The 23,563-nt window shown below is 37.3% G+C and overlaps 1 protein-coding gene across 1 annotated transcript in view; it reads left to right on the plus strand.

The window, feature by feature from the left end:
* Positions 1–23,075, plus strand: part of LOC139724492 (calmodulin-like) — a 29,840-nt gene extending 6,765 nt beyond the window's left edge. The window contains exons 2-6 of the mRNA XM_071635629.1: positions 13,323–13,353; positions 17,762–17,905; positions 19,862–19,994; positions 21,638–21,753; positions 23,041–23,075. Coding sequence (XP_071491730.1) covers positions 13,323–13,353; positions 17,762–17,905; positions 19,862–19,994; positions 21,638–21,753; positions 23,041–23,075 — 459 coding nt within the window. The remainder of the gene's footprint in view (positions 1–13,322; positions 13,354–17,761; positions 17,906–19,861; positions 19,995–21,637; positions 21,754–23,040) is intronic.
* Positions 23,076–23,563: the final 488 nt, after the last annotated feature.

Raw genomic sequence — 23,563 nt, forward strand, 5'->3', positions numbered from 1 at the left:
CAAGATATCACGATGATGGTCACTCCCATGTAGTCTAACTCAATCTCCCCTTCCTAGCTCCTTTGCCCATGTTTCCGTAATTGATGAAATTGCAATAGCTGGACACCGATGCTTAGCGATCAATGATTAACGTGACTTAATAGCTCTTAATCAGTCTCCAACATCATTTGATTAATCGTCCCGTTGGGGGCATCGCCACAAACAGGGAAAAAGGTCAAATATTCTGCCTTAATTAGTGTAGAAGTGAAACTGACATGAACCCCAAACAAGTCAAACCAGGGAGGCTATGGGAAGAGACCTCCCTGGTCAAATTGATCATGCCTCGCCCACAACCTCAGCAGACAGTGTCAGATGTCAATTGAAAAAGAAAAAAAAACACACACACACTCACGGCAATTCTCTTTCCTTTCGTGTATTTATGAGCGTCTGTATGTACGTGTATGTGCATACATTATATATTATGCATATTTTTTACGTAACTATCTGTATTGATATTGATATCTGATTTGATGTAATTAATCATTATGCAAACCAGAATTTTAATGCATATAACACAGGCCTACATGCTATGAGAGCGCAAGTTTTCCAATGTACTCAATAAATCGATAAACTCGGACCCATGCACCACTGCAAGGAGACGTGAATGTTTTTTTTTTTTAATCCGCACCATTCTGGAGATCAGATTCCTGCAACTCAATTATTTTGCTATGATTCCCAACTTTTGAAGGAGAAACTAAAATCATTATGGAAACACCACATTAAACATCGACGTTCAAGTAATCCTCTCAAAACCACTTAATCAGTTGATGTAAATATTATCCATATTTGTGCTGTATACATGCTCGCAATGACAGACTTGACATAGCCATCAACATATTCATGAATTGTATTTTGCTAAATCCGTCATTAAAATTGTCCTCGCTGTTTATATCCTGCGATGCGATGCAACCATGCCATTTCATCCAGCCATCAGTCGCCGGGAATTTCGGTCCGACTCTGCATCCACAGCGTCAATGATGGCATTCTTCTTCGCTTTGCTCTAACACGTCTTACGTAATCCTCCGCCAATATAACGAGGTCATTATTATTATTCTCCTTCTACGCCTTTTGTCTATCTCTTGACTTTACCGAGTGTACTCTGCTCCAGATTTGTTCTTCTTTTGTTGTGCTTAGACCTGCTCGTCGCTGTTTTATGATCCAATTATGCAATCAGCGTGTAGTTGATAGGCAACCGGTAGAATCTATTTGTCAACATTCTACCTTTATCTTTGAGAGTGGAGAATACCATACACGAAAAGCATCGAGAACAGAGGACTGAAATTAGGACCCCGTTGTTCTTCCCTATTAGGCCGTCAATTGGTTGGTCTTTGGCTGTGGCTACTCGATGCCTTGTAGTATAATCATTGACATTCAATGTTCAATATTTTTCACCACTTGTACAGTGTTTTCGTCATATTGATAGCCAATTTAAACAAATGTATTTGTTGAAAATGCGATATGTGTTTTGTGAATTGAACATTTTCAACTTTTTGAGTTGCATGTTTTTGTTTTATTGTGAATAAACCTATATTGAATTTAACTGAATTGAATTGAGTTGAAATGAATTGAATTGCTGTATATATAAGCATCACAACTAAACGGAGTACAACATTTAAAATAATGTTCATCCTTATTTTCTTCACACGCTTATAGAGAGACTCGCTGTCGATCTAAGATCGTGTTACGTACTTCCATGAGAACCTACTGAATGTATGGGAAGCGATAAAGGGAGGACTAAAGTGGAGAAATGAATTTAATCTCCATGGCAACGTGAGTTAGAAGGCACCGATGTTATTCCAGTAATCAGATTTGACACGAATGTTGTGCGCCGGTTGCAAATAACCGCCTGAGAAAACATTGGTAAACATAAGAAGAAAGAGAAATGCTAACTGGCAAATAATGCATTTAACAAGTGCTGTCACTACCAATCTGCAGATGAGTTATACGATATGAGATGAATAAGCACTAGAGGGGAAATTTTCTTCCTTGAGATGATGGGCCAAAGTATTGGAATTCACTTCATGGCAATATGATAACAGCTAAAACTTTGAACGCTTTTAAGAATAAATCAAATTATTTTTATTGAAATCTTATGACATACAAACGAACTAGGTTCGTTTCATCATCTCAATCAAGTCATCATTTCTGTAAACATTAAACAATTACATATAGATCATTTTTATTAGAAAGAAATAATTTGTCAAACACAAGTCCTTCTCAGATGTTCCTTTTATTGTACCGTATAATTATATTATATACCATTGCGTCTATTCTCTCCTTTTGTAGCCGCTCTTCTGCATTCTTACCGATATTTGTACACAATTCTTTGCAATATGTTCAATCCAGGTTGCATTTTATCATTACACTTACATTATGGAATCTAGTTTTCTTGTGTCCACAATGGCACGTGTTGTAGTTCCATTTTCCCCTTCTTTTTTCTTTTTTTCCTTCCTGGTTTGATCTCATGTCACTTGACATTGGTTTTTTTTTTTACTATTTTATTTTATATCTGTTTTGTAGTATCATTAATTCATTATTCGTTCTCTTATGTATTTTCTGAGGGTCCCATATCGTACAAGCTTTACTTTTAGTGGGACCCTCCATTTCCATTCCCATCCTTACTTAATTTGTACTATGCATACGTATATATCAAAAATACAGTTGTGTTTTCTTCATTTTGTTACTCATTCTCACATGTATTTTGCTAATTTATGTTTTTGCAATTACTATACAAATATGTGCTGCTTATACATTGTATATAATTTTCTCTGTTTACTATATTCGATGAAAATAAAGATAAATTTAAACTTAAACTTGAACACCCGCAAAGTGGAATATCAATGCATACATACGTGTCAATCATCTACTTCATCTACTTACCCTTTATATGACAATATCCTTTTATTTCGTGTTATACTTGATATAGTTTTGATAATGGTTGACACTATCCTCTTGTTCTAAAGCAAGAAATGATAACATTCACTAAGTTGTGTGTGTTTTTTTTTAAAATCCTGCATACGTGCGCATTGCATCAAAGTTCTTGCAAAGTCACAACATAAGAGCCTATGTAACAGTCAGTTTGAAATCTATTTCTTCTTCTTCTTCTTTTGTACTTACATAATTTTTCCCCATTTCTACGAAAGATTTTCGTTCCGTATGACTTTCCAATTATGTTATAGAAGTTGAGTCTTCCCGAGTCAGCTCTTTGTAGTCGAATATTTTATCTTGCCATGGAAATCTCGAGGTGCTTGCCAGGTTACCATGACAACCGCTGGGGCAGTGGCTGTTAATAGCCATTACATCGGTTGCTAATGGAGAGTTACAGATGTAGTGTGAGAAGCGGCGCCGACACGCATCGACAAATATTGCAAGATTTCTTCGCGCCGGCGGGAAAGAAAAAAACCCCGAGGTGATGAAGAAAGGATGGAGAAGGAGAAGGAGAAGGTAGCCCCTGAAGAAAATGGAGAGAGAAATTAATACAAGAAGACAGAAGATATAGAGAAAGAAGTCAGAGGAAAAGACAGAAGGTGAAGATGAAGAATGACGAGGAAGAGGGGGAGGCAGAAGAAAAAAAAAAAGAGAAAAGAAATTCAAAAAAAGGCTGTCAATGGCTTGATTCACCGAGTACCAAAAGTACATAAACCGCTCCAGCTCTTCTTCATGCTAACTCTCGTTAACAACTCAGCCTCCAGTGCAAGGCGACACCCTGTCATGTCATACTAATTCCAAGCTGTCTGTGCATTTGAACGTTAGTGTTTGTTCAAAAATAAGTAACTTTGTGTTGATGAATACATGGACGTCATCTGTTGTTGCCGCTTCTTTCTTTGTACCTTTCTCCTCCAAATATTATTTAAAAAGAATGCCATCACTTTTACGGATGATTTTTCTGAGTGTTAACAAAATGCGAACCTTGAAATTTTCAAAACCACTTCTCTATCCGCCGCTACGTTTTACTTTATACTAGGGAGAGCTATTAAATCCAAAAGAATAGTCATTGAGAGATCATACTCTACTCCCAACGAAAGATATCTGCCTATGCGCTCTACCGCTGTGAGATATAATCCCACACCCTTCCTCTCACGATACATTTTGTTCGGTTCATACATGTCCAAAAAAAAAAGAAAAGAATCGATGTCCAATTCATGCGATTAATATTTCAAGAAGACTTCAGAAGCAATGTAGCAAGCAACACGACCCAGATACGGATTCCAACTGAATATGAAGGGAGAAGTCGAAAGGGGGCTTCAGGTATGCAAATCAAGTGTAAGCGTGGATCCGATCGTGCGTGTGGTCCGCCGGGAATGCAGCGACAGCTTTACACGGGCAATTCCTCTCCATGCATGACGATTAGATACTGCGGTCTTCATGGCAACATTTTGTTGATGGTCGGAGTTTTGCAGTCAGGTGGGAATACTGAATACTTAGTAACCGACGAGGTGTCACGTGATAGCTGTGGAATGGTCGTACCTGGGGAAGCTAGCTACATTTCGCTATTCCGAAGGTTCGTTATTCCTAAGGATCATTATTCCGTAGGTTTACAATTTCGAAAATGAAATAAGATTCATCACTGGTTCATTATTTTGAAGGTTCGTCAGTCCAAAAATGAAATGAGGTTTATTGTTCTGATAGTTTGTTCATTCGAAAAGGGGGAAAAAGTTAACATTATTCCGAAGGTTCGTTATGAAGGTTCGCTAGTTTGAAAACGAAATGAGGTCCGTTATTCCGTAATGAAATTTTTTTTTTATTCTGATGGTTAGTTAATCCGAAAATGGGGGGGGGGGGGGAGAGAGACTTAACGTGATTCCAAGATTTGTTAATTCGAAAACGACATAACGTTCCGAAGGTTCGTTAATACGCACTTTTTTCCCCATTTCACATTTACCAACCTTCGTTTTGTCCATCAGGCATAGTTATACTTTCCTTTGTTTACCAATGACGTCATTAATAACTTTCTAGGGTTCGTTAATCGGATGATAAAAAAAAACAAAAGTGCGTTTAAAAGTACATCCAGAATCACGAACCTTATACTTTCGTTTCCGGATAAATGAACCTTCGGACTAATGAACCTTATTTCACTTTCAGAATACCGAACCTTTGGAATAACGAACTGTAACGGTTTGTATGAAGGGATCTATTTATTGCGCAAAGTATAAAATAATATCAATTTCCACGTACATGGATATCCATTCTCAGCGCATAATCATCAAATCAGGACTATAGCTTAAACGATAGCGAGTGTGAAAGGAACAAGGCGACTTCACCTCATATTTCCCTTCATAAGAAAGTTTAACAGAATATCAATCAATGAGTGTTGTATATAGACTAGAAGGCGAGGCGTCGCGACGCCTCGCCCTCTAGCTATGTTTCTGTGATACCAATTGCTGACAAGCTTGTATTTCTCTTAGACAGAAATAACAGCGTAATGTTCTTAGTTTCTCACAACATGGACACGTACGCATTATTACGCATTACGTGTATGTCATTTTCTTTATATTTCTCAATGAAGATACATCAAGATAAGAACATTGATCAGCAAATATGATACATAGGATAGGTAGAAATAATATGTATGAGGCCTACATATTTTGTTTGATGGCTGGCCCCGTGAGAATCTTGTAAAAAATAGTCATACTTCCATTTTAAAAGTTAGTAATCATACGTAATTATCAATAACCTCTTGCTTCGCGGTACACTATATTTTTGTTATAGTTAAATACTAGTTGCTGTTGAAAGTTCTTCAACGCAATTTCATATCGCATTATTCATTAAAATCTGTATGTGTGTCATGTGTGTGTTAAGTATGCTTATTTATGTGTGAATACTTTGTGAGTGTATAAGACAGGCAAAGAGAGTACAGCGCAGTGAGAGCAAAATCCATGGGGTCAACCGCACAAGTGTAATATCGTGTAAAAGGAAACGGAAAAAATCAGTAGGAGAGGGTAAACGCACGAGATGCCATCACTACACAACATGAACAGAAGATTTTACTCAGAGCTATCTGAATCATGTGACATACCCATATTGGTGAATTGTTCTGATTTATACAATTTGCTCTTTCTTACCTTTATGTCTTTTCTGCTCTTCATTTCTATCTATCTATTCATCTATCTATCTATCTATCTATCTATCTATCTATCTTTCTTTCTTTCTTTCTACTTACATCTATATTTATCCATCTATCTATCTATCTATCAATTAATCTATATATAACATACATATAATTATGTATATATTTATTCATCTATATCTATCTATCCGTCTATCTATGTGTATCTATTTATCTATCCCTATTTATCTATATCCATATGATTAACTTTCTATATTCATCTATATATCTATATTTCTATCTATCTATCTATCTGTCTATTTATCTGTACATTTTTCTCCTCTTTCAACATTATGGCTCCCTCAATTTGTTCTTCGCCTATTTGTCCTCTCTTCACCTCTTCTTCGACAGCAGTTGAAATCCATCAGGACCGAAGTTATTTCAGATCTACTGACGTCAGACATGTCTCTTAGCTTATTATTTCCAAAGGGAAATGATCATTCTCAGAACACAGCGAAGAACGCAGCTCTATATTAAGAAACGAAACCGTCCGTCGCTCTACCTGGTCACGGCAGCACACTATTATAGGACCTTTCATCCTCTGGTTTCTAAAAAGCGCCACAGGTGTGGGGATGCGACTGTTGCGATCGATGCGTGACTAACATAACATATCGCTCGATTTTCAAGGCTTCATCGTCACCCCGAAATGCAGGCTGCTGGGGGAAAAAAAAGCAACAAGCAAACTTACTTATGTATCTAATTGCTAGCTAAACTCTCATTCTGCAGCCTTCTGTTTTATGTATACGTTTGTCTGTTGTTGTTGTTGTTTTTTTCTCAACCACGCACAAGTCTTCATCAGAGAAAGCGAGCGGGAACGAAGGTTTCTCTCGCTTCATCCACCGTTGCCATGGGAACGGCCAAGGGAGAGATCTTTCGCATCACCATCAATTTCCTGAGCAGAGTGGAATCGTTTTGTCTGTTTCCCAGGATTTATGCTGATTATGTCTTCTTCTTTCTCCTCTTTTTTTTTCCAGGAATAGCTTTCCATATTTTTTCCCACATGTATCTCCCTTTCTCTCATTTGGCATTGACTCTATACATCATTATAGTAGAAGTACAAATTGTAACAGTGGTATTATATTTCTGTTGGTACTATCTCTTTCTGCGTTATTATCATCATTATGACCATAAATAATATTTGTACCATGCTATCCTATACTATCACCTCCATCACTACTATACCATTATTAGTTTATCATTTCAATTATCTTTGTTGTGTCGTTAATGTTGTTTTAACCATCATTATCGTTAGCAGGTTAGTATTCATTTCAATTTGTTTGATCTCGTTAGTTTGTATACTACCCACCTACAAAGATTTTAATGAGAAGAATATACGTATGGTATATCATCAGATTATGAAGTTGTATTTCGTATGCATCGAGATGCACTGTATTTGACTGATAGGTACAGGGAGAAGTCCCTTTTCTGTCCTCTTTGACCTCTTGTTTATTCTTTCCACGCGTATATAAGAGAGTTGCTTCGTTTCTGTCTGTGTGTGCGTTTGTGTGCGTATGATCTGTTTTATGTTCCCTTTGTTTCCCAGGCAATATGTCTTTTCGTTTCGTTTGATTATTACTACAATTTACTACTCACGAGGGGACTGCATTCTACAAGCTCGGCTTTGTAACAGTCCCCTCCCTATCCGACATCTTTTCTTTGTTACGATTCAGTTACAGTTTGCCCATGTATTTCTTTAACTTAACGCATGCTTTGTTTTATTGTTGAAAAAAAAATATAGATATAGCTATATATATATGCATTTAAATCTCACTTGAATGTGCAAAAGTCACTTGAATATGCCAAAGTCACATCGTACTTTATTTTGTTTATAAATTATGCAAATGTCAGATTGTATACTTTTGTCTGAAATGAAATAAAACGAAATGAAAGTGAACTTTATCAATGTAGTCCGCAGACCGCTCTTTAATGCACACACGGCGATTGAAAATACAAACACACACACACACACACAAACACACACACACACACACACACACACACACACACACACACACACATACTCACATGCTTTTATGCCTTCATGCTTTAATCATCACTTGATAATGGAGCCTCGATTCATGACTGGAGTCACTAACCTGGGACTGTAACAAAAGAAATGATGAGAATAGGAAGAACAGATGACACGAGAGTACGTTCATTTATTTACGAAGATCGCATCTAATGTGGCAAAGACGCTTTCATGCACACCAACAAAAAAATGATTTAAAAAAATCCTAGGAAATAGAGACGAGGAGGGAACGTTGGGGTATACTCCCACACGCCACTTGGCCCTCTATTTCATGTTTCATCATTTTGAGTATCATGCTATTTTAACCTTAATTAAAGTAACATTCATAGCATTTCCGTTTTATTTCAAAAAAAACCCCAACAACAACCATGTATTGGTACAGCATTTACTAGTATCCGGTAAAAATGAAATACCTTATTGGTCCTTAGAGGTAGATAGGGCAGGTGCTCCAGTTGTCCTCCCCTTCTTCGTGTGGCCCTGTTCACACTTAAAAATCTTAACAGCAGTTGAGATGGTGCCTCTATACATGGACACTGATGCAGCTATTAGGAATAGACCCTTTTCAGGACCACATACATACCAAGAAAGAATACGTGGTGCACTGTTAAGCCTTCTACCACCCATCGTTCTACCGCCACTGAAGCCTTCAAAGATTTCATCTACTTAGGGATGTTTAGATTTCATACCATTGTAAGTTAAATAGTTTTGAGGAAAAAGTCAATGTATATGGTGACTTTTAAAAGAGGGTATCACATTGGTTTGAGATTCAACATTTTTAATCTCTTACCCCCCCCCCCCCCAGCATGTCAAGTCTGCAAAGTATTCGTGACTCATTTGTTTCGAAAACCTTTTCGTTACCACGAGGGTTATTTCATATAAATTTGGTTGTTGATCAAATTGCTGACAACGATTTTGCGTTCTGTTCGTTTCATGCGTCGTTGCTCATTGATCTGATGAGTGGTTGGGTAAAATAGACAATGACAGAGGAATTGAGGAATTATTAAGTCGCTGCTTCATTGGTTGATTAATTTAATTGATTTAGTATTTTGTTCCTGTATGTCTTTATGATTAATAATATTTTTATATATAATTGATTGATATTTTTGGATGTTGAAAATTTTCAAAACAATATAACCCAAAAGGACTTTCAACAAGGAGTGATTACCGCATTACATGCAATTCAAAACACTCGAATAACATATCATTGGATTTGGAAACCAGCAGTATGCTCAAATAGTCAGGGTGAGACTTAAAGGACAAGTTCACCTTCATAAACATAAGGATTGAGAGAATGCAGCAATTTTAGTAGAACACATCGGTGAAAGTTTGAGGAAAATTGGACAATCAATGCAAAAGTTATGAATTTTTACAATTTTTGTGTTGGAACCGCTGGATGAGGAGACTACTAAGGCTCGTGATGTCATATGAGTACAACAGTATAAAGAAAATGTAAAGAAAATTCAACTTATTTTCACTTTTTTCGCATAATAAAAGAGCATTTGACTTGCCTCTTTCTAAAGGCAATGGGAATAATATTGCCCATAACACATGTCAGTAACGAGTCGAGGGAATGTGTACTTTTTTCAAAAGATGAAATTTTGTGAAATTCTCTTTATATTTTCCTTATATCGTTGTACGCATGTGACATCATACACTGCAATAGTCTTCTCATCCAGCGGTGACTGCACAAAAACTTCAAAAATTCATAACTTTTGAACGGATTGTCCGATTTTCCTCAAACTTTCACTGATGTGTTCTACTAATATTGCTACATTCTCTTAATCCTTATGTTAATGAAGGTGAACTTGTCCTTTAAGTTTTCAAATCTGACTGAAAGTGTGATTAGCTGTCACGAAGCTGTGTCAGGCTTTCCTGACAACAATGTCAGTACAAGGGACTATCGATGTTTATGGTATTGTGATGTCATTTGCTAAAGACACCCGGGGAGAGAGAGAGGGGGGGGGGGGAGGAGGGGGCTGGGAAAGAGAGAGAAAAGACCAAATATTAAGAGCGACGTGAAAAGTTTATTTCATGACTAAAATGTCCTGCTTCGGACAGGTGTTATACCTATAGCCCATCAACCAAATTATCAATAGCATTCAGCTCCGGTGATCACTCTTGGTCGAGTAGCTATGAATGGATGCCGGCTGAGAAGAGAATTTTTCTGAACGTTCAAATCAATAGCTTTCAATAAATTCGATGCAATCATTCACAGCAACACGTGGCTCGTTCGAAATCGATTCTCGACTGCAGCTGATAAAAATCAGACCCACACGTCTATATTTTAAACCTATATGACAAAAACGAGCGAAGACTATAATGAACTCTCAAGGGCGATGGCATTTTACAATTAAACTACGCAAACTATGAGTACAGTGTCACGCCACACCTACATCGTTTAGGTAAATTATTTTTTGTTTCCTCGAGCTTTGTAAAGGTATCTATCGTATAGTTTTCCTCGTATAGCGATAGTTTTTACGCTGACTTCACAGCATTTCAATGTCAAACACCACCGCCTCGGGCTGTCGGGAAAAGTGGACGAGATGAAGAATAATAATATCATGGATTGCGTACGAAGATAAAATGGTTACTATGTAAACTCTGTGCCTTTGACACTAAATCTAATCTAGAGAATCAAAAACCCTCTCCTTCTGTTCCAGTCTTTACTTTTTCATTCATTTTCTCCTATGTTCCCAGCTGTCACGTGACTTGTAATGACTGACAGAGGTATAGGAGAATGTAAAATTTAAAACGTCCAGAAACATATTTCATACAGCTTTCATTTAGAATCCTGATAAAGAGAGAAAATTGGGGGGGGGGGTTTAATGGGGATGGTGTCACATTTTAATTGCTTTTCGACAAATCGGAGATATTGATTTATTTTAATCATCTTTTTTTTTTCTGAAACAACAACAACAAGAGATAGCCAGGATGAAAAAAAAAGAGCACCTTACATTGCTCTCTCATCTGAGAGTTTACATTGATTCCAATTTTACCTGTCCTTAATAGATACGATTTTTATTCAGCTCCAAGCATTCTCGAAGATTAATTCTCAAAGACGACTGGGTGTGCGTGATTAAACAGCGAAAGAACTCTCAAGCGTCCTGAGAAAAAATCAATTCATTCATTATCATATACTTTTGCGTCTAAGATGATGAAGGGACTTACGAATATGTATATATATATATATATATATATATATATATATATATATATATGTATATGTGTTTACATAATAGATGTATATGTGTTTACATATATATATATATATATATATATATATATATATATATATATATAGTGTGTGTGTGTGTTTGTGTGTGTGTGTGTGTGAAGTTTCCTTCCCAAACGTACGCGGTGCTTCAGTGTGGGTATAGCATACAACGAAAGAAATCAGACTTGAGGCGGACGTTGCTCTCGATCTTGTTCTCCCTTTTGAAGGCCTGATGACAGGCCGAAAGCTCGATTGATTAAAAGGGAGAACAATATCGAGAGCAACGTCCGCCTCAAGTCTAATTTCTAATAACGTCCGTCTAAAGTCTAATTTCTTTCACTATATATATATATATATATATAGTTGGTTGAAGACAGGGATTTCGTATCGATTCACATATGGTTCACCTGTATCACCATGGACAATTTTTCATTAGTGGTGGCTGCAGTATCACACACACTCACACACAAACACACACACACACACACAAAAACATCTATGATATGAGAGTTATAGAGTAGTCGCAATCGTCTATAAATCAGCATTGCCCATTCTGGTAAAAGAAGATCCTCTGCTTCCTTGTTTGTCTTGTTTGTTTGTTTGTTTATTTATTTCTGTTTGTTTGATTGATTGTTTTGTGACTACTGCATGGAGTATTGCCTATTGTTGATTGGATGTGAGTCCTTTGCGGCTTCATTTGAGAAGATACCATCGGTCACGCCATCAATTTCAATGTCCATCACGATCGACTAAACGGTCGCCATTGTGCTATTCTGAATAGAGCATTTCCCTCTTAGATTTGTACTTGCTCGTTACTTTCCTTTAACCATGTAACTGTTCAGCTAAGGGTAACGTTCTTCTTTTATCCCCCCCCCCCAAAAAAAAAAAAAAAAATGATAGATGTTTTCGTGCAATACCCTTTCCTTAATTCCTAAAGTGGCTTGTGGGCGTTGATGGAGGCTATTTGAGGTTGTTAGGAGATAGCGAATATCAGTGTCGTTGTATGCCGAGAGAGGGAAAAAGTGTCTTCCTGAAAGCAGTAGCGGCACCTCACAAACCCAGAACCATGCATCTATGCAAAGCAGCAATCCGCTGGTATATTTTCCACCATGAAGATTACGATGTCGTGCATCAATTATTGCCTGACGCACTATTTCTACACTTGTCTTACATATTCAGATGCATTAGATTTCTCCACTCTGTAGAAGGATTATTTTACCCCATGGAGTTAAACTCCTCTCTCCTGCATCTATACTTTCAAGCAGATTATTCTGAAAAAAAAATAAAATGAAATAAACATTAAGAATCGACGTGCTTTGGTCTGTTTGATTCAGTGCTGTCTGTTTGATTAAGTGCTGTCAGTATTGTGCGTCGATTTGAATCTTTCAGAATGCCATGAGCATAAATTCTGTAAAAGGTTTGTTCGTCGTAATGCGCGGCGAGGAATTCCCTCTCCTCGTTATTGGCAGCCATTTTACATTTACCACTCTGAATACAAGATGTCGCAGGTGATCAGAAAACGTGTGTATTTTGCTGAACAGTGCACGCCATGAAAACAGTAAACGTAAATAATAATATCAAAAAGTGGTTGTACGGGTTACTGAACACCATTTTAGGAAAATGAACTGTGTGTCACAATGCATTAAAATCCTTTGCATATTTCCGCCACAATTAATATTCACTATATTACAAGCCCGACCGTTATTTGACTTCAGTTGCATGGCATATGTGAAAAAGCATCGTTGTTGACAAAGATGTCAATTATTGAAATATATATTTTATGAAATTTGATTTGATATGACTCTGCTTGATCTTTATTTCCTCGTGGGTTTTCAGTCAAAATGATTGTATGAGTTTGGACATGATTTGAAAGGGAATACATTTGAAAACATTTATGAAACCCTTGTATTGTTTTTCTTATTCTTTCGTTGCAGGCGAACCAACTAACAGAGGAGCAGCTGAAGGGTAAGGTGAATTACGTAACCATTGGTCGTTGCAAATATATATATATATATATATATATATATATATATATATATATATATAGATAGATATATAAATGTTGAGATTTCACGAATTGGCTCCAAGAACAAGAAGAAATGAAGAAACAAACTGGTAATGCATTTTTGGCTAATAAAACATAATTTATATTCACAATGCTGAAGAAGATTTCTTATCAACAGGAGAAAGAATACGGATATCAATGTCACGAATATTTCTTGTGTGTGTATTTTTGCCCGATTTTTGTTATCGATGGCCAATCCTGTTTCATCAAGAAAGAAACAATTCTTATTAGAGGCATTTGGTAATTTTTGCATACCTCCGTGACTGGCGATTATGAGAACAATAAAAGCTTGTCCGAGATTTGCCCGATATGGCAACAACTGACAGATACAATACCAGATTCCTGACGAGTTGAAATTTAAGAAACTTTATCCTTGATATGGTATTTATTAGTAAAGAAAAATCATACCTATTAAAGTAACTCAGAACATATCTTTTTTTCCTCTCACAAATTTAAAGACACAAACGAGTGTACACACACTCTTTTCTTGAACATGTACAGTGACATTGTAATTTGTTATTTACTGTCGTTGAGTCCTTCTCTTCATTATTATCATCATCATCATCATCAACATCATCGTCAACCTCATCATTATCATCATTATCAACGCAACGAGTTAACACCGGTGATGTTGGTACATAGTACAATGACACAATCCTCATACGCCTCACTATCTGAGCCTTTCTATGCCACGGACTTTGGGTTGTATACAAGGCTATGGGGTTTTACTATGCCAATCGTGACTTGCAGCACTCAAGTGGTTAAGGTCTAAAAATGTCTTTATTGTATTTCTCCGAGACCAAATGTCACAATGAAGTTGGAGCGTCCTTGTCATGTCATGACATCATACGACCTTTCATCAGCATGATGTGGTACATTCAGTGCCTAGATTTGCACGGCCCTATAATTGAGTTATAAATCCCGACTGCCAGCAGTATTAGATTAACAACCGAACTTCTTCCAATACGTAATCAATTTATTACGCAACGCGGAATTCACCCTGTCCCCCTACTGCACGTCAATATTTATTGAATTTGGCATTGTTGGCACTAATTTGATGACAAGCAGCAAACTAATCTAAGCACGAGGCTTGGGAATTCGCGTTGTAATCCAAATTCACAGTAGATTTTAGTCGACACTGCCTGGACGCCACCATTACTTTTCCCGGCCGGGATTCCCGTTTAGCATGTATAAGACATTGTAAGATTGCGCCTGTTCTATCACATTCGAATTCCTGATGTTCTTGCGTCTAGAATGCAGCTCTGTGTATATATTATTACAGAGGAAAGTTAAAATTGATTTTCCTCAAACAACAAAGACATTGATCTCTGTCCTTTACATGGAGAAAAACAGACAATTAACGTTACAAAATAAAACAATAAATCAGAATATCCCCTTTTCATTGTGTATATTACAAAAGAAAAGAATGTCGTCTGGGATAGATCTACTACATAAGTGAAATGGTCACAATTGAAAATATGACAGATGGTAACAGAAATTTAACAGAGGTGCAATCAAGGTGAGCCTATTTCTATAGCTAGAGGCCGCCACTGAACCAACCATTAATTTTCATTTGTTGTGTATAATAAAAGAAGACCAAAATCAATCTTTGGTTAATACAAATCATCCACTTATCTCGAGCAGAATGAAAACATAAAGACTAAATGTGCACATATCCAACAGCCAGTTCAACGCTACCCACGCCACACTCACCTCACCTAGATCGCAAATTCAAGTTATCCATTAGAGGCTTGAAAAATAATCAGTGGTCATAACATTTTCCATAATTTGTCCGTTTATCACTCGCAATGTACTTAATACGCTAACGTTCTCTCATCGATCCCACTGGGCCTATATTTACAGTACATTGGCGAGAAACTTAGCAGTTATTCCGGTCTACAAAGCATCACTTTCTTTCTCAACGCAATTGCATGTCCTAGTTTGTGTGAGGGGTCATTAGTCTGCGGTTGCCATAGTATCTCGAGTCGGACAAGTCGGACGTAAACTGCAGATGTGGTAGATGTTTTATAAGAACCGGGTCGCGGACTACATGGGGGCGGATAGAGAGGGAAACGGCACAAGCTATATGATTAGATGGCCGTCTTTTAATTCTTTTCTTTGTTGAAACTGAGTGGGGGAAGGGACTTGTAAAACGCGTGTCTCCATAATATCTGTAACATCCATAAAGATTTAGCTTATCAGTTATCTCATCAAATACAGGAGAAGGATACGGGCGACATGTTTGTAATACAAGCGCAGTGACAGGTTGATGATATCTTTCCCCAAATACACGCCATTACTCGGTTCGCCCAGAATTTGATAATTTATAATAAACTTGCCGAGATATCCAGCGTGAATGTTGAAAATCTCTGAAGAACTGATTAGGTAAACTCGCGATCAGCAGTGCAGATAAATATTGATGCAATCAACCAGTTGGCGAGGGCCCAGTGGCGGTGAATATTGACCTACAAACATGACTACGGCTGACCTTGCTCTGTTTAGCAGTCAAACCCTTTCCTCGGTTAACGAACAGGCGTGCATAATGCATGTCGATATGCAAGATGTAGTAGGGAATAATCATCGAAAGAACGTTAAATCTCCCAGGACCAGTAGCCTAAAACCCTATTGACTTTGTGTAACACATCTAGCCGAGAGGACCAAGAGAGTTAAGCATGAAGGGACAAAGGGGTGCATTTAAAATCACGTGGTTTAGATATCATCCTGTCATATGAAAACGGCCCGACCTTTTATTTATTAATATAAGTATACGGCATGAAAAAACAACAAGAGCAACAATAACCGATCTTTACATCGATATGCCACAGTCTGGACGCACATCAGATACAAAGCAGTAAGTGCCAGTACTGGTGGTCGTCCTTGTTTGTCAATTTTTACATTTGGAGATCCATATCTCCCATACTCTTAAGCACACAGACACACAGACACACACACACACACACACACAGACACACACACACACAAGAAAAAACACCTAGTCGTTATTCAAAAAGCTGAAGTAATGCGCAGAGCCGAATGTCATCTAATCTGGAGTCCCCCTTTTCATAAATGCAACCCGCAGGGCCTATTTGCTATTAAGGGCAGAGTGGTAGATTACAATCTTGGTGCGCGCTCACACACACATACACACACACACACACACACACACACACACACACACACACAAATTTGACATATCGAACATGAATGCATAATGATGCACGAAAACATATTTACAACCTCATACACGCACACAGACGCCTTTTAAACATCTACCTGTGACTTTATATGAATATTTCTCTGTTGTAAAGTATAAGATAAAGGTAATTTGTTCGTGATTTTTGTCCTTTCGGTTTGTGTTTTGTTGTTGTTGTTTTCAGGCAATGTAATCATAATACTATTATATATATATATATATATATATATATATATATATATATTGAAGTGTCTGAAATAATGTTTTTATGATAATATCAGTTCATTAATTAGTTTAGTCCAAAGACATTTTTAGTATGTTCAGATAACGTGAACGTGCTGGGGGCACATCGGTATGTGAACCCGTCAAATTCATTTCAGTATCATAGAACATGTACTATAATTATGTCTCTTGAAGTATATTTAGGCCCAATGCCTTTCTTTTTCATTTCATCATCAAAAATATACAACGGTATGCATCCACTCTTGATTTGATGTAAAGATTCTTGATGGATACTTCGAAATGGGAGGCAAAATTTCATCGTATGCTATTGTTTTGTGGTATTTGTATTAATTGTGTTTGCTGATATGACGGGAGTAAACGTAATGGTTATACTTCTAGAAATATAATTTCCATGTTCAAGTGATAGACATATTAATTCGATTATCATAAACGTTTATTTCAGGCGTTGCATAATTTTGCAGGAAAGAAAAATAAAAGAGGAGGGGACAAAAACACGAACAAATCTTAAGTAGGCCCATATTCTCAGTCAATGAAATCCTTATTGGTAATTTACATACTGACCAATTACAACAATGAGGATATCCTAAGGATGAACATGCACTCCCTTACCCCCACGAGCCATTAGCCACGCACAACAGTCAACAATCATCATACAATAAATGAGAAGAATCGCCAGTCAGGTACCGATCTTGATATGTGACAAGCCCTGAATCAGTATTAGGGTATCTGGCTCTTTGGGGACGCCAATTTCTGACCATGGCAGAAACAAGAAGGTCCATTTCACATGCAAGCACGCATGCTACCAAACCTTGGGGTCTTAATTGTTAATGAGGAAATCCTAATGATATCCGCTTCGATCTGCCTCCCGACAGAATTCAAGGACGCTTTCAGTCATTTTGACATCAACGGGGACGGGGTGATCTCGAAGGAGGAATTCGGGAACGTGGTGAGGATGCTGGGACAAAACCCTACAGAGGAGGAACTCAAGCAAGTCATCGACCAGTTCGACGAGGACGGTAAGCGAACATGTTGTCTCGAGGACGACATTCACGTTATTGACGTTCGGTCCATAAAAAATTAACTCATGATCTTTAATGGGTTCTCAATGGGACTCTAAAGTGCTTTTTAAAGGATATCTTTATCCCATGTTTCTGTTAGGAAAAATCATGAAGATTTAATGAAAAAAAACTATTGTACTGAGACGGATGAGGGTTAAACAAAAAAGAAAAGTACGTAATAAGGATGGACGAGAAAGAGAAGCGAAGAATGAAGAAGGCGGAAGGGAGAAGGAAAGTAGGGAAAGGAGGGTATATACATGAAAGATGAGGATGAGAGACCCCCACTGTCTTTGAGTCAGAGATTTATACACACTTTTGTTATGAATATGTCTACAGGACTTACATAATTTACTAATCCTTGTATTCATGAATTGGTTCCAACAATCTCTCGTGGATAGAGAAGTTTCTGAACAGGAGATGAACACATGGCGCTCAAGGAATAAATTCAGTCCTTGTCGTTTCCTCCTATCGGTGGTGATATGGCTTTATTATTGCTTAGTGCCATTATCTCCTCCTCCAGAATGTAATAACTGGGGGCTTGTCCGGGAGCCGAACCCGAGACCTCTCGCATCCCATGCAAGCGAGAATTATTGAGTGCCACCTCGAGATTGTAACTTTTTATTACATAGTAGCCCTGTAACCCACACTACTCAGACTACTCAGCATTCACATTGTTATGTCGTACGTTGTAAGTGTTAAGTTGTTTAGTCGTAATAATAAGGATATCGCGGCCTAAAGCCCCTTTTCGTCGGACCAACAAAGAAAATGGACCACACGGAAGGACGCCACTTCCACCCCATGATGGTTTTAAGGTGGTGATACTGGACTAATGACGTTCGGACACTTTGCCATTATTATGGCGCCTGGTCGAGTTTTTGATTGCTTGACTGTAACCAGAGAGGTGGCGAAGTGGGGGAGATGAGCGAGAGAAATTTAATGAAAAACGGAAAGCTGCCAGAAGAGCAAGATGAAGGAAGCATGCTAATCAAATCCAGACTGTTAAGAATTTTATGCGGTGTGTCTGTATGAATATGACATATATAGATTATGTAGAACTCGGTAATTTTTAAAGTGCACATTATGACATACGTAGAACGCGATAATTTCTAAAGTGCACATTTTCACTTAACTAATACTGTTCCGTTTGTTTTTGTCCTTCCTCGACTCACAAGTGCAATTTTGCTTGATTGCATGAATTAATGCCTGTAATTCACCTGGCATTAAAGAGCGATTCCACTCAATGTTCAAGTTCACTCTAATAAATGCTTTCCAATCAAACGAAAGGTTGAGAGAAGTTTCACAAAAATCATGGTTACCAGGTTTTCAAGTTTCATAATATGACTTTTGTCACAATCAGAACTCGTCAGTGATTTTGGTTGTTACCGTATATGACAACTTGATGAGACGAGTCTGATGAGTTTTATATTGATATGAATAAATAAAACAAAATCTTCGCTGAGTTTTCGTGTTGAAATGACATAGAAATATTTCTTAACTTTTTTCAACATGTCATCATACTGTGTTTTGATAACGGATTTAGGAGTGCTGATTTAGGGGTAAGTATACAGTAGGTTGCAGTTGCCAGGTTTCTGACCAAAACCACGATTTTATGATTTTTTTTTTTTAAACCAAACAAGGAGACTTTGAACAATGTTGGAGGCGGATGATGACTTCATCACCAAAACTAAAATTTCGATAACATCATTATATGGTGCGACCATTATCACGTTAACGTTAAACACTTAAAGGCCTACAAAACATTAAAGTCAATAACCTTTTTCCATAATTTATGTCAGTCCGATATTGTTAAAACTTCTAACACTCTCTTCTATACCTTGGGTGGCATTGCATATGTAAGGAAAGTTACCTGTCCATGATGCTCCTGTCTGTCGTTTGAATCTCGCTTCTCCACAGAAAATGGCGTCATCGACTTCAACGAGTTCATCAAGCTTGTTTCGGTGATCCCCTTCACTGACAAGGCAGATCAACATGACGAGCTGATGCATGCCTTCCAAGTCTTTGACAAGGACGGCAACGGATACATAAGGTTGTATATTTGGGTCACCCGCACATCACCATAGTTCATGGGCTTTTTTTTTTTTTTTGTTGAATATTTTGTACACAATACATCACTGAAACTGTATGAAATTCTACTCTCATCAAACAAAAGATTATGGCGGAATCACAAGTTCAGTAATCGATGCCGAATTTCCCAGCTATATGGTTGTGAAACGCGATCGATGTCATTAGTTGCGCTCTAAAAAACAAAAACAAAAAAGGGGGATCCGCACCTTGCCACCCCCTCCCCCCTCCCCCCACCCCCACCCCCCCCCCCCCCCCCGACAAAGCACGTAAGACCGTGATCACACCTACACGTTATAACACGTATTTGTTGTAGAGTCTATTAACTTCAGATTTTCAAGAAAAACTGGCATGTTTTCGCCTCAGTTTGTTTCGTTGTGGTGCGCTTGTAGCCCAAACACGCAGGGTGGCGGTTTTATGGCCCCTGGTGAGGTGCGGGTAGGTACCTCTGTACTCTGAATTAAGTACAAGTAACATGATTTTTTATTGGTTGAATTAGCATTAGGTGACATTAGCTTTTTCATTGTAGTAGTGCATGGAGGTGTACGATAATCGTGAATTCATGCCCGGGAAAATGAATGTAATTGAATAGAATAAGTAAATAGAAAGTAACTGTTATAGCTCCATAACTACATTTAATTCACCATATCCAGCGGTGCATCCTCGGTTGTGTTCAATCTGTGGACCCTGGCTTGGGCAAAAATGAAATTACACGACATCATTAAGCATTGTAACTCGTGCACTGAATAAATATTAAATTTTCCACATCTACAATTTTTGGCAGAAGTAATTCATTCTGCACATGTGAAAGGCATTTTAGGTACTCACAAATACACGAGGAGAAAGTTGTATTTTAGAGTTGTGAGAGCTCCTAAACTTTTAGGCCTCCTCTTTGTTTTTTGTATTGTTTAAATAGATCTGTTCCGCTACAGTTTGATACTTTTTATAGTGTATTTCGACAGTACACTCCAGTATTAGTAAGCTCACTTCGTTTTGTAACGTACACTGGCCTCATCATCGTTCCCTTATATAGTCATTAGTTAACCCTTCTGTGCCCTATGAATCGAATGTGCACAAATTCCAACAACGTATACCTATGGACGGGAAATAATGTGGCACGCAGAAGGTTTAACAAAAGCCATGTGGGTGACAGGTCTTTTGTTCGCGCATCCTCTCTCTGGAACGAGCTTCTATCACATGTTCGTACTGTCTCCCCAGTTGATTCTTTCAAGACAGCACAGAAAACACGCCTATCAAATATAGCGAATGATTAAAAAGTAACTGAATTTTTTTTTCCTTTCTTTATCTTTTTCTTTCTCTTTTTTCCCCTTTATTTCGTTCTTTTTATGCTTTGTGAGGAATTTTTGCCGCTTTGAGCACCAAAACACAGAGTGGTAACAAATACCCTTATATTATTATTGATATTATTATTATCATTATTATTATTATTATTATTATCATTATTACTATTATTACCACCATCATTATTGTTATTGCTATTACTACTATTATTATAATTATTGTTATTATTGTTCAACTTCGACGTATGAATGCATGGAAAGAAATGCCATGAGGTGAAAGATATTAATTTTCTTCCTTCAAACGTAGTACTGACGAACTGAAGTATGCGATGAAAAATCTGGGTGAGATGATGACTGACGAACAGGTTGCCGAGATGTTCGCCCAGGCAGATATCAATCAGGATGGTAAAATCAACTACGCAGGTACGTATATAGGTTATATACATTGGAATGCGGAAGCTGAAGTATAAGGACAATCCTCCTATTTATTTAATTTTTTAAGTGTATTCTCTTCATTCATTCATTCATTCAGTCATTCAGTCATTTTCTTCTTTCGTTATTTCGTATTTTCTTTATTTCTTTCTTCATTTATTCATACATCAAGCCTTCTTTAAAGTCAAGGTACCAGAGTTCCATTCGGAGCCACAAAGGTCTGCTTTATAAGGGAGCCCTGGCTCAAGTTACATTACAAACTGTGCGCACTAAAACAAAAACATACGAACAAAAGGAATATAAACATGATCATAGATACAAGAAATTTGTAGCGGACAATTGATATATAAGAGCATAAAAACAGAAAAATTATAAAAAAGAACAAATACAAAAACAGAAAAACAATCATTCTCCTCATAAGTTATCTCACTGTGGGCTCATATAGAGCAATGTCAGGTATAATGAGCAAAGTCGGAGAGGCCATTCAAAAGTTATTTCAAGAGTTATCTTCTCTTTTAAATCCCTCTGGATAGGAACATCGCAGTTTAATATCAAGTGTAAGAAAACGAAAAGGGAATCTTGAAAGAAAAATACTAACAATTTTCTCATAAAACGTACATATTCCTTCAAATTGTTGTTACCGAAATATAATGGGCTGAAATCATCATCGGTTTTGAAGAGCTAAGTGACTATCCTTTTCAATGCTTTACTGACACAGTTTAACTTTGGGAGCAGTGATGTTAAAAATGTTGGAGTTATCATATTAGATCCATCATGTCGATGATGTGTAGGTCAGTTGTCTCACAAAACATCCTATACCATCTGACCATATCAATTTTTTTTTTAATCAATTAAACCTAAAATATAAGAGATATCTTTTTTTTTATTATCAAACTATAACTGTAAACGGTTTATTCCAGACATAATTTAATTATAACTATTGTTCACATTTTGTATATTTAACAATACATGTACTTGACATTGATTATTTTTATAAAAATTTTTACATTGGTGTTTCTATCCCTAACTCACATTTTAGAACTATTTTGGAGCACTAAAGCTGGATTTTTGTTTCATCTGCAAATGGTATAAATAATGTCTGTAACGTTGTTTAAGATAGCTCTAAATATGAAATATATACATGCATACATATGTACATATATATATATATATATATATATATATGTATATGTATATAAGTGTGTGTGTGTGTGTGTGTGTGTAGGAACCTACCACGCATCTCTTCATGATTGCTGCCTCTTCCTCTTTTTTTTTCAGAATTTGTGGAATTGATGACGGGCGATCCATGTTGACATCGCTTTGGTCTGATTTGGCACAATCCACCCAGCCGCCATACTGGACTATATTTTTTTTCGCGCGTGTTGCACAAAATGAATTGCGTTGTGTGATCGACTCACGAATTTATTGTCAAAGACAACGATCCATGGACAGCATAAGCGCAATGTGGACAAACAGACGTAACTTACTGGTGGTGTGAGCAAGATTTAAATATTTTTTGTTCTTGACGCCATGGATATGTGTTTCTTTTCTCTTTTCTTTTTTTTTTTCCTTTTTGATTTTTACTCCGACGAGAGTACGTGCAAAATCGCGTCTCGGAATTGCTTGTGCGTCTTGGCAGAACTCACGCATGCGCAGTTGAGCACAAGACACAATTTACAAGAAAACAGGATGATTCGACGGACGGCTTTTCTGGAAATATCTGTAAAACGGTGTACTTGTGGTCTGGTCTAAATGTATATAACTATACTGCACTTGTAGATGGATGTTCTGTATGCTCGAT

The sequence above is a fragment of the Diadema antillarum genome, unplaced genomic scaffold, assembly GCF_040938485.1.
Source record: "Diadema antillarum isolate AM-2024a unplaced genomic scaffold, OU_Dant_1.0 scf00000015, whole genome shotgun sequence".
NCBI classification, from domain to species: Eukaryota; Metazoa; Echinodermata; class Echinoidea; order Diadematoida; family Diadematidae; genus Diadema; species Diadema antillarum.